The sequence below is a fragment of the Nycticebus coucang genome, chromosome 6 (assembly GCF_027406575.1).
Source record: "Nycticebus coucang isolate mNycCou1 chromosome 6, mNycCou1.pri, whole genome shotgun sequence".
NCBI lineage: Eukaryota > Metazoa > Chordata > Mammalia > Primates > Lorisidae > Nycticebus > Nycticebus coucang.
Genome location: NC_069785.1, coordinates 951682 through 965133, shown reverse-complemented (window position 1 = coordinate 965133; position 13452 = coordinate 951682). Strand labels below are relative to the sequence as shown.

At 47.5% G+C, this 13452-nt stretch overlaps 2 gene segments (V, D, J or C); both read right to left on the bottom strand.

The window, feature by feature from the left end:
- Positions 1-4727, bottom strand: part of LOC128587761 (immunoglobulin heavy constant gamma 1-like) — a 102546-nt gene extending 97819 nt beyond the window's left edge. Inside the window, exon 1 of the C gene segment in view lies at positions 4612-4727.
- LOC128587758 (immunoglobulin heavy constant mu-like) overlaps positions 1-13452 on the bottom strand; it is a 358544-nt gene that overhangs the window by 6584 nt on the left and 338508 nt on the right. Inside the window, 1 exon segment of the C gene segment in view lies at positions 5581-5635. Within this exon segment, the coding sequence occupies positions 5581-5635 (55 nt within the window).

The window sequence follows — 13452 nt, the reverse complement described above, 5'->3', positions numbered from 1 at the left end:
AGCTCAACCCAGCTCAGCCCAGCTTCTCAACCCAGCTCAGCCCAACTCAGCTCAGCTCAGCTCAGCCCAGCTAAGCTGAACCGAGCTCAGCCCAGCTCAGCCCAGCAGCTCAGCTCAACTCAGCTCAGCCAAGCTCAGCCCCGCTCAGGTCAACCCAGCTCAGCCCAGCTCAGCTCCACCCAGGTCATCCCAGCTCAGCTCAGCTCAACCCAGCTCAGCCCAGCCCAGCCCAGCCAAGCTCATTGTAGCCCAGCTCAGTTCAAATCAGCTCAGCCCAGCTCAGCTCAGCTCAGCTCAGCCCAGCTCAACCCAACTCAGCTCAGTCCAGCTCAACCCAGCTCAGCCCAGCTTCTCAACCCAGCTCAGCCCACCTCAACTCAGCCCAGCTCAGCCCAGTTCAGCCCAGCTCGGCCCAGCTTAGCCCAGCTTAGCTCAGCTCAACCTAGCTCAACCAAACTCAGCTCCACTCAGCCAACCTCAGCTCAGTTCAGCTCAGGTCAACCCAGCTCAGCCCAGCTTAGCTTAGCCTTGCTTAGCTCAACCCAGCTCAGCCCAGCTCAGTCCAGCTCAGGTCAACCCAGCTCAGCCCAGCTCAGTCCAGCTCAGGTCAACCCAGCTCAGCCCATCTCAGCTTAGCCTAGCTTAGCTCAAACCAGCTCAGCCCATCTCAGCTTAGCCTAGCTTAGCTCAACCCAGCTCAGCCCAGTTCAACCCAGCTCAGCCCAGCTCAGTCCAGGCCAGCTCAGCCCAGCTCAGTCAAGCCCAGCTCAGGTCAACCCAGCTCAGCCCAGCTTGGCTCCACCCAGGTCACCCCAGCTCAGCCCAGCCCAGCTCAGCTTAGTCCACCTCAGCCCAGCTTGGCTCAGTCCAGCTCAACCCAGCTCAACCCAGTTCAGCTCAGCCCAGCTCAGCTCAGCCTGGCTCAGCCCAGTTCAGCTTAGTCCAGCTCAACCCAGCTCAGCCCAGCTTCTCACCTCAGCTCAGCTCAGCCCAGCCCAGCACAGCCCAGCTCAGCACAGCTCAGAGCAACCCAGCTCAGCCCAGATGAGTCCAGCCCAGCTCACCTTAGCCCAGCTCAGTCCAGCTCAGCCCAGTCCAGCTCAACTCAGCTCAGCCCAGCTCAGCTCAACTCTGTCAGGCTCAGTCCTGTTAATCCAGGCCAACCCAAGGCAGCTCTATCCATCCTAGCCGGTTTCTGAATTCTAGGTAGAATGGCTTGAAAGGGTCAGCGCAGCAGACCCTCTTGCCTGAGCTCAAGCACCTCCTTCCAGGATTCCCACCCGCCAGCTTCTAGCTCCTGCATCTCCTCCTATTTGGCACATGAGTCTCAGGCCCCCTGCCCAGCTGCACTTGGTGCTGGCTGCAAAGCAGCAGGAATAGACACTAACCTCCCCTACTTGGGTAGAGTATTTTATGGCAACTTTAAAGTCATTAAGACATCTTGTGATTTAAATCAATAATTTAGGAGTCTTCCTTATGATAAAAATGAAAGTTCCTCTTGCAGAGGGTTGCTCCACACTGAGCACTGGGGAAGTTCTCCTGGGCCTCCCCAGGCCAGGACTGCTCCCTTCCAAGTCTAAAGTAAGCCCCTGTTCTAAATTACCTCTAGAGAAAAACCATCACTAGTGATGACCCAGGAAAGGCATTTCACCTAAATTTGACACCTAAAATTTTGCTGGTCACCATACATCATTTTGGAAGGACTGAGCTACTTTCTAGGATGAAGTAATGATCTAAAATTCAAAGCAGCATTTTTAACTTCAGTAAGGACAGTGCAAGCCCTGCTCTCCCCATGTGCGGTAGCCGTGGGCCTTGCACTCCATATTTCCTAGGCAATAGAGCAGATCATGACATTTTCTCCTTGAAATGTTCTTTAGGAAAAGTTAAATGTGAGTGACCCAGCCCATGGTCACTCAAAGGACTCACAGGAATAAGCATCTTTCCCCTCTTCAAGTAATACAGATCGATTCTCCCTCAAGTAGAAACAAAACATGAAACACAAACTTTTAAGAGAAATGAATTTGGCAGTGGCAGCTGCCTCTCTCTTACCATGTCGCTGGAGGGTCCCTTGGGGTCTTTTGCCTGGAGTAATCCCTCCAAGTCCATTGGAAGTGGCCAGTTTCTAATGGAGAGCCAGTCGGCCTCCACTGAAGTCACCACTGCACATTCTGAGCTCTGGGTGGTCCTGGGAGACCTGAAGCCAAGGCCAGCCAGTGGCGGCCTGCCCAGGCCCTCCATAGGACCCTGGTCCAGCCGTCCTCCTAACGTGCTCCTAAATCCCTTTCTTTTGCATAATACACCTGAGTTATGCTTTATCCAACAACTAACATCTTTAACTGAAATAATTCAGGACAATTACACACATTTCACCTAAAATTTATCCAAAAGTGATTACTTGGAAAGTTGTTTTAAAAAATACTGAAAAATACTGAAGTCAACTTTATCAGAGTATCAGTGTTTTTTTAATCACAAAGAGAAAACTGATCAACTTAAAAATTGCAAACTCAGTCATTATAAAAATGATGCTTCACTTTCTGTACTTATTATGTATCCATAATAATTAAAAACAAAAAAATTAAAGAAAAATAATGCTTTCTGGTATTGGAAAAAGGTTTGAGGCTAATCATTATAGGAAGGAATAACAACATAACTTACAAAGTTTTATGAATACATTAATAAACTACCCCCAAGACTGTTTAAATTCTTAAATACCTTACTCTAAAAAAGAATACAATTTAGAATACAATTAAATACCTTACTCTAAAAAATGAATACAATTTAGATAAGCTAGGTGTGAACAAATTGGAAGTTGATAAACTAAGAGTAAAAAATTAAATTCAAATAGTTAAAAAGGGCTTTTTCCAGTTCTGCCAGACTTGCCTTATTTTAGAAATGCAAATTGCCAGGTGTTGTTTTGCCCAGTAGAACACTTTCAGATCTGAAGGCTGGGCAAAACCTTTGAAAACCACTTCTTCATAACCATAAGCTATAAATTCACCAATTGTGTTTTTCTGCTTCTTAAAATAGACTCACGATGTGGTCTGCTTCCTGCCACCTGCTGCAGGCGTCCGAGGCCCACACACAGCCATCTTGGCTGTACCTCACCATCTACTCCAAGTTTATATCAATTAATCTAAAAGTAAATTTGATTTATGATTGTCAAAACTCAGCCCTGCATTGGGGTTGGACAGCACTGTGCTACTGTTTCTCGGCTGAACCTGCAGCAGCCTCAGTTGGAAAGACATGGCTCATGTTTGTTAATTCAGTGATGATAAGAATTTTAAATACTTTGACATTTAACAAGATTGAATAGACTTGGAAAATCTCTCACATTTTAAGGTCACAATATTCTCAGCCATTTTTCTCAGGAGCCACTTCAAAGATAACCTGTGTTTTAGGACTTAGCAAGTGGGCCTCTGAGGAGGAGCAATCATTTCCTCCGGAATGGCCCTTCCCTGCAGTGCTGAGCTCTGGTCCCTGCCAGGCACCCTCTCCAGTGCTTCCCACCTCGGACTCTCACCAAGACCAAGCTCGGGGCTGCAAGACCCTGCCCAAGGGATTCACTCACTCAGACAGTTCTCTTTCTAACAAATAAATTTTAAATACAATCTAGCACCATTCTAAAGAAAATATTTTGCCATGCATTGCACGAAATGTTTTTATGGCTCTAAACATCACTATTGAGACATATCCCCTGCTCAGCTCTGACTCCGACAACTACACATGGCTCGCCGTGGCCGCACTGCCCTCTGGCCCTGGAGCCCTGGTCTGTACTAGCATCTCATCCACATGTGCTCTCAGGCCCACCAGACCTGTTTAATTAACGCCAATATAATTCCTGTTTCTAAAAGTATGGGAAAATCCAGGGAGACTCCCAAGTCCCCGAGGTCCGCAGGTCCCCATCCCTCCTGGCTGGCCCTCCCAGGTCCCTTCCAGCACATGTCCTAAGGACCAGCCTGAAATGCTCAGAAAAACCCTGGGCAAGAAGAGAAAATGAAGGCCCTGGAGTGGCCATTCTTACCTGAAGAGACGGTGACTATGGTCCCTGGGCCCCAGATATCCATACTATAGTAGTCACAATGGGGTAATCTCCATCCTCACTCCACAAAAACCCCCTGGCGCCAGCCAGGCGCTGTTCCGGTAGCCCAGAGACCTGCCTGTCTCCAGGAGCCACATGGAAGCTGGCTGTCCCAGCCGCTGCTTTCCAGACTGTCTGCCTGTTTCACTCCCTGCCCTGGCCAGAGGGTCCTGGGACCTGCTGCCGGCCTCCTGGGCACCCCTCACTGCCAGACCGTTGCCAGAGGGGAAGTCTGACCCTAAAATACAGCCCCTAAATCACCCCAGACAGGCCCTGCCTTGGGAGGTAGGTGTGAGAGTGGGACAGAAGCCTCTTTGTACACAGCTGTGGTAGCCTCTGACAATGCCAGCAAAGCAGAAAAGGTTACCCCCAGCCCAACTAAAGGTAACAGGGGCCAAATCAGAACCTGTTTGCAGGGGGACCCTCCATCTAGACCCCTTTTCTGACCTCCAGAATGTCTTGACTCTGATCCTGTGACCCCAGGACCCCCAGTCTCCCAAAGTGTAGTCAGAGCAGGGAGTGGAAGGGCTTACCTGAGGAGACGATGACCTGGACTCCCTGGCCCCAGACACCAACAATTGTCACATTGTGACAATATTGCCAGGAATCCGGGCAAGAACTGGCACCTGGCGGAGTCCTTGGGACGCCTCAAATGCAGCCCAGGGATGGGGCCCCATGGAGACCCTTGGGGTCTGGAACCTCTGTTCTGTGCCCTGTGAGCTGCCGGCCCCTTGGAGGCCCCTTCCTGAGCTCCTGGGGTGCCCCTGGTCCTTCTAGACCTGAGACCCAAAAAGACTTATTTTCCCCACAAATGCAGCAAACTCCCTTAGAGTTGAGCAAGAGAGAGAGGTGGGGAGACTCACCTGAGGAGACAGTGGCCTGGAGCCCCTGGCCCCAGAAGTCATGCAGTTGTCACATTGTGACAATTTTGCCAGCGACCCAGGCAAGAGCTGGCACCTGGCTGAGTCCTTGGGACGCCTCAGGTACAGCCCAGGGAGGGGGCCCACAGAGACCCTTGAGGTCTAGAACCTCTGCTCTGTGCCTTGTGAGCTGCCGGCCCCTTGGAGGCCCCTTTCTGAGCTCCTGGGTGCCTAGACCTGAGACCTAAACAGACTTATTTTCCCCCCCAAATGCAGCAAACCCTCTCAGAGTTGAGCAAGAGAGGGAGGGGGGAGACTCACCTGAGGAGACGGTGACCTGGGTCCCCTGGCCCCAGACATCAAACAAGTTGTCACATTGTTTCAATTTTGCCAGGGACCCGGGCAAGAACGGGCACCTGGCTGAGTCCTTGGTACAGCCCGGGTAGGGGGCCTACAGAGACCCTTGGGGTCTAGAACCTCTGCTCTGTGACCTGTGAGCGGCTGGCCCCTTGGAGGCCCCTTCCTGAGCCCCCCAGGCTGCCCCTGGTTCTTCTTGGCCTGAGACCCAAACAGACTTATTTTCCCCCCAAAATGCAGCAAATCCTCTCAGAGTTGAGCAAGAGAGGGAGCGGGGAGACTCACCTGAGGAGACGGTGACCTGGGTTCCCTGGCCCCAGTACTGAAAGTCATCACACTTCTGCAGGTCCCATTTGGGGACGTACAAAAACCCTATGCCCTGCCGTGGGCCTGGCCTGCCATGGTCGCACATCCTGCTCCTCAGTTCCCCATGTCCCCAGACGTGAGCATGACTCTGCCCTCTCATCCTGCAGTGGGGGTCCCCATTCCCTCAGAAAGGCCCTCGTTAGAACCTGTACCCTGCCCTGCTTGGACCTGAAGACTACAGACCCTCTGGAGACTTCATTTCCAGCTCTAGTACAGAGGAGGCTGGGCCTGGCCAGGGAGGCAGGAAGAAAGCCATCTTACCTGAGGCGATGGTGACCAGGGTCCCTGCACCCCAGATACCCAAATCATCACAGGGGGACACAGCCTCCATTCCCACCCAGACATAAACCCACATATCTGCAGGCTCCACTATAGCCAGGCCCCACGTCCCTGCCCTCAGCACGGACCCCAGGGCTAGAGCGGGTAGGTGAGATTACCCAGGCCACAGTGACCGGAGTGTGTGGCCCTGGTCTGAGGCGCTCACAGCCACACTGATGCACCCTCCAGGCCTAGCTCTGCCCACAACTTCTCCTTCTCTAGGCCCTTTGCCTGAGCCTTCTGCCCTGCCCTCAGCTGTTCTACCAGGGCAGGTCCATGATGGGGCCAGAACCCAGCCTGCCCTAGGGCAAAGGGCCCCAGGCACGGCAGAGACACCAGGGATGGTGTCCGTGCACCCTCAGGGTGGACACAGGTTAGCTGTGGGCCCCAGGGACCTGGCCTGGTGCTGGGCACAGAGACTGGCACTCACCTGAGGTGACGGTGACCAGGGTGTCCTGGCCCCAGAAGTTAAGGTTCCAGTAGCACAGCCTCTGCCCTCCAGCTGCTCCCCTACAAAAACGCCCCTTCACGCCTGTCCCCTGTCCCCCTTCCCTGACATCCGGTCCCCATGGCTGAGACCAAGCCCTTGGCCTGGCTCAGCACGCCTGACTTCCCCTGTCTACCTCAGATCAGCACCTGCACCAGCCCTCCAAATAATATAGGTGCAGACGGCTATGGGAGCCTTGGAGAGCAGAGGCAAGGGTGTGGTGGGAGCAGTGTTGTTGCAGAGCTGTCAATCACTGTGGTCCCAGGTATCACTGTGGTTTCCAGCTCAGCCAAAACCCCTGCTGGGAAGGGGCTGAGTTTGCTTGCTCACAGCTGTGGTCCCCAGGGTGGTGGGCACAGGGCAGCCCTCAAGGGGGCAGAGCTGGGTGATCCAAACACCATCCCATGGGCTACTTCTCACTCTGGAGCCTGGCAGTGGCCAACTTCCTTGTGCCCATTCACTACTTTCATCCCACAGAACAGGGTCCTGGTGGGCAGAGTGGACTCGCTAGCTCAGAGTCCTTGGCCTGCCTCACCATGAGCTCCCCCACAGAGCAGGTCTCCCAAGGGCCCATGTGCAGGTGGGTGCCCTCCTGGGTCCTGAGGGCTGCTGGCCTGGAGGAGAGGTCTCAGCTCTGCCCTTGTTGGGTGCAGGGCAAGGGGTACATGAGATGTCCATGTGGAGCCTGGAGACCTGGGCTCCTTTGTGCCCTTTGTGGGGTTTGATAGAGTTTTGCTCTAGAAGGTTCCCTCTGTGCACTGTCTAGGGCACCTGTGGGCAAGCCTGGCATCAGAGAGAGGGTTAGGACCTTCCATGGGGTGTGGGTCGGACAGGGAGACCCCAGAGTGACAGGGTGAATGCGGGCAAGGAGGGTCTCCAGGGTGCGTGACAGGAGGTGAGTGGGTGGGGCTGAAGAGGCTCCTGGGGGGCTAAGTCTGGGGGTCCTGGAGGGTGAGGGGTCCAGCCATCCCCCTCCTCATGTTGGGAGTCCTGCTCTGTGGGGGAGCTTTGGAGTCCCCGCTGGGCGTCAGTGCTCAGGGGTGCCTTGAGCTGGCCCCTCTCTTAGGCTCTCATCTCTGTGGTCTCAGCCCTGGGACCACCCATGTCTTTCCCCAGGAAGGAGGGTGGGGGCAGTGCAGGCCCCACAGGAGGCACCTGCTCCCGCCCTGCTGCTGAGGTGGGGTGGCTGTCCCAGAGCCTGTGCAGCCCCTTCCTCAGTCCAACCTCCTCCCACCCTTCCGAGGACCAGTGGGCTGCAGAGGGCTCCACTCAGCTTTTGCAGGCTGGTGTGTCCCCGGCCTTGTGTGGCCAGCCTGGCCTTTGTGGGGCTCTTGGCCTCCTCACAGTGCTGTTCTGGGTGGTGGGGCCCAGAGTCCTGCCCAGTGTGTGGCTGGCCTTGCAGTGCCCTGGCCCAGCTCCTTCAGTAGCACTCGCAGCCAATGCACTACAAGCACGCCTGGGAAAGGCACGATGTTATGGGCGCAGAGCCAAGGAGAGTGGATGTTCTCTGGGGGCAGCCTGAGGGTGGACAGAGCTGGGAAGTGGAGAATCCCACCCCAGAGATATGGCTGTGTGCACATTTTGTTTGCACCATGAGCAAACTTGCTGCCCACAAGTGGGGAACGCTGTACTCAAGCTACACCAGGTCCCTGGGGCACTGGCAAGAAGTGGACACACTGTTCACCTGGGAGTTGTGGGAGGGCAGGGTGTTGTGGTCTGTGGAGCAACAGCTGAGCCCAGCTCCATTTTTCTACAAGGCGACCTTGGAAAGGTTACTCGCAGGCTCTGAGCCTCAATTTCCCTCCATAGAAAAACCAAGAACAGTAGCATGTTTCTTTTGAGAGTCTTGTAGAACTAAAAGAGATGGTGAGTGTGAAGGGCCTACTGTAAAATGCTCCCAGGCAATACTGATAGCCCTTCTTCTTCTCTTCCTCCCTACAGGGACTGGGAGAAATGGGGAGAAAATCAGGAGAATTATCTGTTCCTGGCACGGAGCTTGAAATGTTGTCACAGTGGAAATGTTGAATTTGCCTGGGATAAATTAAACTTCAGTTTTTCAGTTTTTCTCCTTTTATGTGCAATACTCAAGTTACATAAAGTTGGGTTTTGTTTTGTGATGCAATTTGAACGTTTCTGCCTTTTAATAGTCAAGTTAATACCACTCGCATTTATTGTTATGAGAGGTCTGTTTGGTCTCAATCCTGTTTTATTATTTTATATTATGTCATTAATTTGTATACTTCCAAAAAAGTTTTCCATCTTAAGTTATCTTTTATTATTTTATTATTATTATTATTTTTTATTTTATTTATTTATTTATTTTTTTCAGAGTTCATAAATGTATTTTTTTTTTTATTGTTGGGGATTCATCGAGGGTACAATAAGCTAGGTTACACTGATTGCATTTGTTAGGTAAAGTCCCTCTTGCAATCGTGTCTTGCCCCCAGAAGGTGTGACACACACCAAGCCCCCACCCTTTTCCCTCCTTCCCTCTCTCTGCTTTTCCTCCCCCGCCCCCATGACCTTAATTGTCATTAATTGTCCTCATATCAAAATTGAGTACATAGATTCATGCTTCTCCATTCTTGTGATGCTTTACTAAGAATAATGTCTTCCACTTCCATCCAGGTTAATACAAAGGATGTAAAGTCTCCATTTTTTTTAATAGCTGAATAGTATTCCATGGTATACATATACCACAGCTTGTTAATCCATTCCTGGGTTGGTGGGCATTTAGGCTGTTTCCACATTTTGGCGATTGTAAATTGAGCTGCAATAAACAGTCTAGTACAAGTGTCCTTATGATAAAAGGATTTTTTTCCTTCTGGGTAGATGCCCAGTAATAGGATTGCGGGATCAAATGAGAGGTCTAGCTTGAGTGCTTTGAGGTTTTCTCCATACTTCCTTCCAGAAAGGTTGTACTAGTTTGCAGTCCCACCAGCAGTGTAAAAGTGTTCCCTTCTCTCCACATCCACGCCAGCATCTGCAGTTTTGAGATTTTGTGATGTGGGCCATTCTTGCTGGGGTTAGATGGTATCTCAGGGTGGTTTTGATTTGCATTTCTCTAATAGACAGGGATGATGAACATTTTTTCATGTGTTTGTTAGCCATTCATCTGTCATCTTTAGAGAAGGTTCTATTCATGTCTCTTGCCCATTGATATAAGGGATTGTTGGCTTTTTTCATGTGGATTAATTTGAGTTCTCTACAGATCCTAGTTATCAAGCTTTTGTCTGATTGAAAATATGCAAATATCCTTTCCCATTGTGTAGGTTGTCTCTTTGCTTTGGTTATTGTGTCCTTAGCTGTACAGAAGCTTTTCAGTTTAATGAAGTCCCATTTGTTTATTTTTGTTGTTGTTGCAATTGCCATGGCAGTCTTCTTCATGAAGTCTTTCCCCAGGTCACTATCTTCCAGTGGTTTTCCTATGTTTTCTTTGAGGATTTTTATTGTTTCATGCCTTAAATTTAAGTCCTTTATCCATGTTGAATCGATTTTTGTGAGTGGAGAAAGGTGTGGGTCCAGTTTCAGTCTTTTACATGTGGATATCCAGTTCTCCCAACACCATTTATTGAATAGGGAGTCTTTCCCCCAAGGTATGTTTTTGTTTGGTTTATCGAAGATTAGGTGGTTGTAAGATGTTAGTTTCATTTCTTGGTTTTCTATTCGATTCCAAGTGTCTAATCTCTATTTTTGTGCCAGTACCATGCTGTCTTGAGCACTATGGCTTTGTAGTACAGATTAAAATCTGGTATGCTGATGCCTCCAGCTTTATTTTTATTACTAAGAACTTCCATAGCTATACGGGTTTTTTTCTGGTTCCATACAAAATGCAGAATCATTTTTTCCAAATCTTGAAAGTATGATGTTGGTATTTTGATAGGAATGGCATTGAATAGGTAGATTGCTTTGGGAAGTATAGACATTTTAACAATGTTGATTCTTCCCATCCATGAGTATGGTGTGTTCTTCCATTTATTAAATTCCTCTGCTATTTCCTTTCTAAGGATTTCATAATTTTCTTTATAGAGGTCCTTCACCTCCTTCATTAGGTATATTCCTAGGTATTTCATTTTCTTAACTATGGTGAAGGGAGTTGTGTCCTTAATTAGCTTCTCATCTTCACTGTTCTTGGTGTATACAAAGCCTACTGACTTGTGGACATTGATTTTATATCCTGAAACATTACTGTATTTTTTGATGACTTCTAGGAGTCTTGTGGTTGAGTCTTTGGGATTTTCTAAGTGTAAGATCATGTCGTCAGCAAAGAGGGAGAGTTTGATCTCCTCTGCTCCCATCTGGATTCCCTTTATTTCCTTGTCTTGCCTAATTGTATTGGCTAGAACTTCCAGCACTATGTTGAATAGTAAAGGTGACAGAGAACAACCTTGTCTGATTCCAGTTTAAAGAGGAAAAGCTTTCAGTTTTACTCCATTCAGTAAAATATTAGCTGTGGGTTTGTCATAGATAGCTTCAATCAGTTTTAGAAATGTGCCACCTATGCCTATACTCTTCAGTGTTCTAATTAGAAAAGGATGCTGGATTTTATCAAATGCTTTTTCTGCATCTATTGAGAGGATCATATGATCTTTATTTTTGCCTCTGTTAATATGGTGGATAATGTTTATGGACTTACTTATCTTAAACCAGCCTTGCATCCCTGGGATGAAAGCTACTTGATCATGATGTATGACTTTTTTGATGATAAGCTGTAATCTATTGGGTAGGATTTTGTTGAGAATTTTTGCATCTATACTCATGAGTGAAATTGGTCTGATTCTCCTTTTTGTTTGGGTCTTTTCCTGGTTTTGGTATCAGGGTGATGTTTGCTTCATAGAATGTGTTGGGGAAGATTCCTTCTTCCTTAATTTTTTGGAATAATTTCTGCAGTATAGGAATAAGCTCTTCCTATTCCTACAGGAAGGTTTGATAGAATTCTGGAGTGAAGCCATCTGGACCAGGGCATTTTTTGGTTGGGAGATTTTTTATTGTGTCTTTAATCTCAGTGCTTGAAATTGGTCTGTTCAGGAGCTCTATTTCTTCCTGGCTAAGTCTAGGGAGAGGGTGTGATCCCAAATATTGATCCATTTCCTTCACATTGTCAAATTTCTGGGCATAGAGTTTCTGGTAGTATTCAGAGATGATATTTTGTATCTCTGTGGGATCAGTTGTTATTTCCCCTTTATCATTTCTGATTGAGGTTAGTAGAGATTTTACTTTTCTATTTCTAGTTAGTCTGGCCAATGGTTTATCTATTTTATTAATTTTTTCAAAAAACCAACTCCTTGTTTCATTAATTTTCTGAATGATTCTTTTGTTTTCAATTTCATTGATCTCTGATTTGATTGTGAATATTACTTTCCTTCTGCTGGGTTTAGGCTTAGATTGTTCTTCTTTTTCCAACTCCATAAGATGGCTTGTGAGTTTGTTGATGCACCCTCTTTCTGTTTTTCGAATGTAGGCATCTAAAGCTATAAATTTTCCTGTCAAATCTGCTTTTGCAGTATCCCTCTGGTTTTGGTAGCTTGTGTCTTCATTGTTGTTATGCTCAAGGAAGTTAATGATTTCCTGTTTTATTTCTTCCTGCACTCATCTGTTATTCAACAGAAGATTGTTTAATTTCCATGCCTTTGTGTGGGGTTGAACGTTTTTGTTAGAGTTGAGTTCCACCCTTAGTGCCTTATGGTCTGAGAAGATACAAGGTAAAATTTCAATTCTTTTGATTCTGTTGATATTTGTTTTGTGCTCCAGGATATGATCAATTTTGGAGAATGTTCCATGGGGTAATGAGAAGAATGTGCATTCTTTATCTTTGGGATGGAGTGTTCTATATGCGTCTATTAAGCACAGTTGTTCTAGGGTCTCATTTAAATCTCTTATATCTTTGTTTAATTTCTGTTTAGAGCATCTGTCCAGCTCTGTAAGAGGAGTGTTAAAGTCCCCTGTTATTATGGTATTATTGGATATTTAAATGCTCAGACTGAGTAAAGTCTATTTCTTACTCAGAATCTGGGAACATTTAAATTGGGTGCATAAATATTTAGACTTGAAACATCTTCTTGTTGTATTTTTCCCTTGACCAATATAAAGTGACCATCTTTGTCTTTTTTGACTTTAGTTGCTTTAAGTCCACATGTAACTGAAAATAAGATTGCAACTCCTCTTTTCTTCTGAGTTCCATTTGCCTGAAAAATTGTCTTCCAACCCTTGACTCAGAGTTTTAATTTGTCTTTTGAAGCCAAGTGTGTTTCTTGCAGACAGCAAATGGATGGCTTGTGTTTTTTAATCCAGTCAGCCAATCTATGTCTCTTCAGTGGGGAATTCAAGCCATTAACATTTATTGAGATAATTGATAAGTGCGGTAGTGTTCTATTCATCTTATTTTGTGAGAGTCCATTGCTTAGTTCTATCTTTTGCATCAATGTGGAGGTTAGGTTCTGTCCTTTAATTTCTGAGTTTTTATTTTGCTGCTGGTTCATTGTGATGGTCAGTGTGTAGAACATGTTGAAGTATTTTCTGTAGAGCTGGTCTTGTTGTGGTGAATTTCCTCAATGTTTGTATATCCATAAATGATTTGATTTCTCTGTCAATTTTAAATCTTAGCTTAGCAGGGTACAAAATTCTGTGCTGGAAATTGTTCTGTTTACGCAGATTAAAGGTAGATGACCATTGTCTTCTTGCTTGGAATGTTTCATTAGAGAAGTCTGCAGTCACTCTGATGAATTTGCCCCTGTAGGTCAACTGGCGGTTACTCCTGGCAGCTTGAAAAATCTTTTCTTTTGTCTTGAGTTTGGACAGGTTCATCACAATGTGTCTTGGAGAAGCTCGGTTAGAGTTGAGGTGACCTGGGATCCGATATCCCTCTGAAAGCAGTGTGTCAGAATATTTGGTGATATTTGGGAAATTTTCTTTTATAATATTCTCTAGTATGGCTTTCATTCCTCTGGGGCATTCTTCTCCCCCTCCTGGGATTCCTATAACTCGTG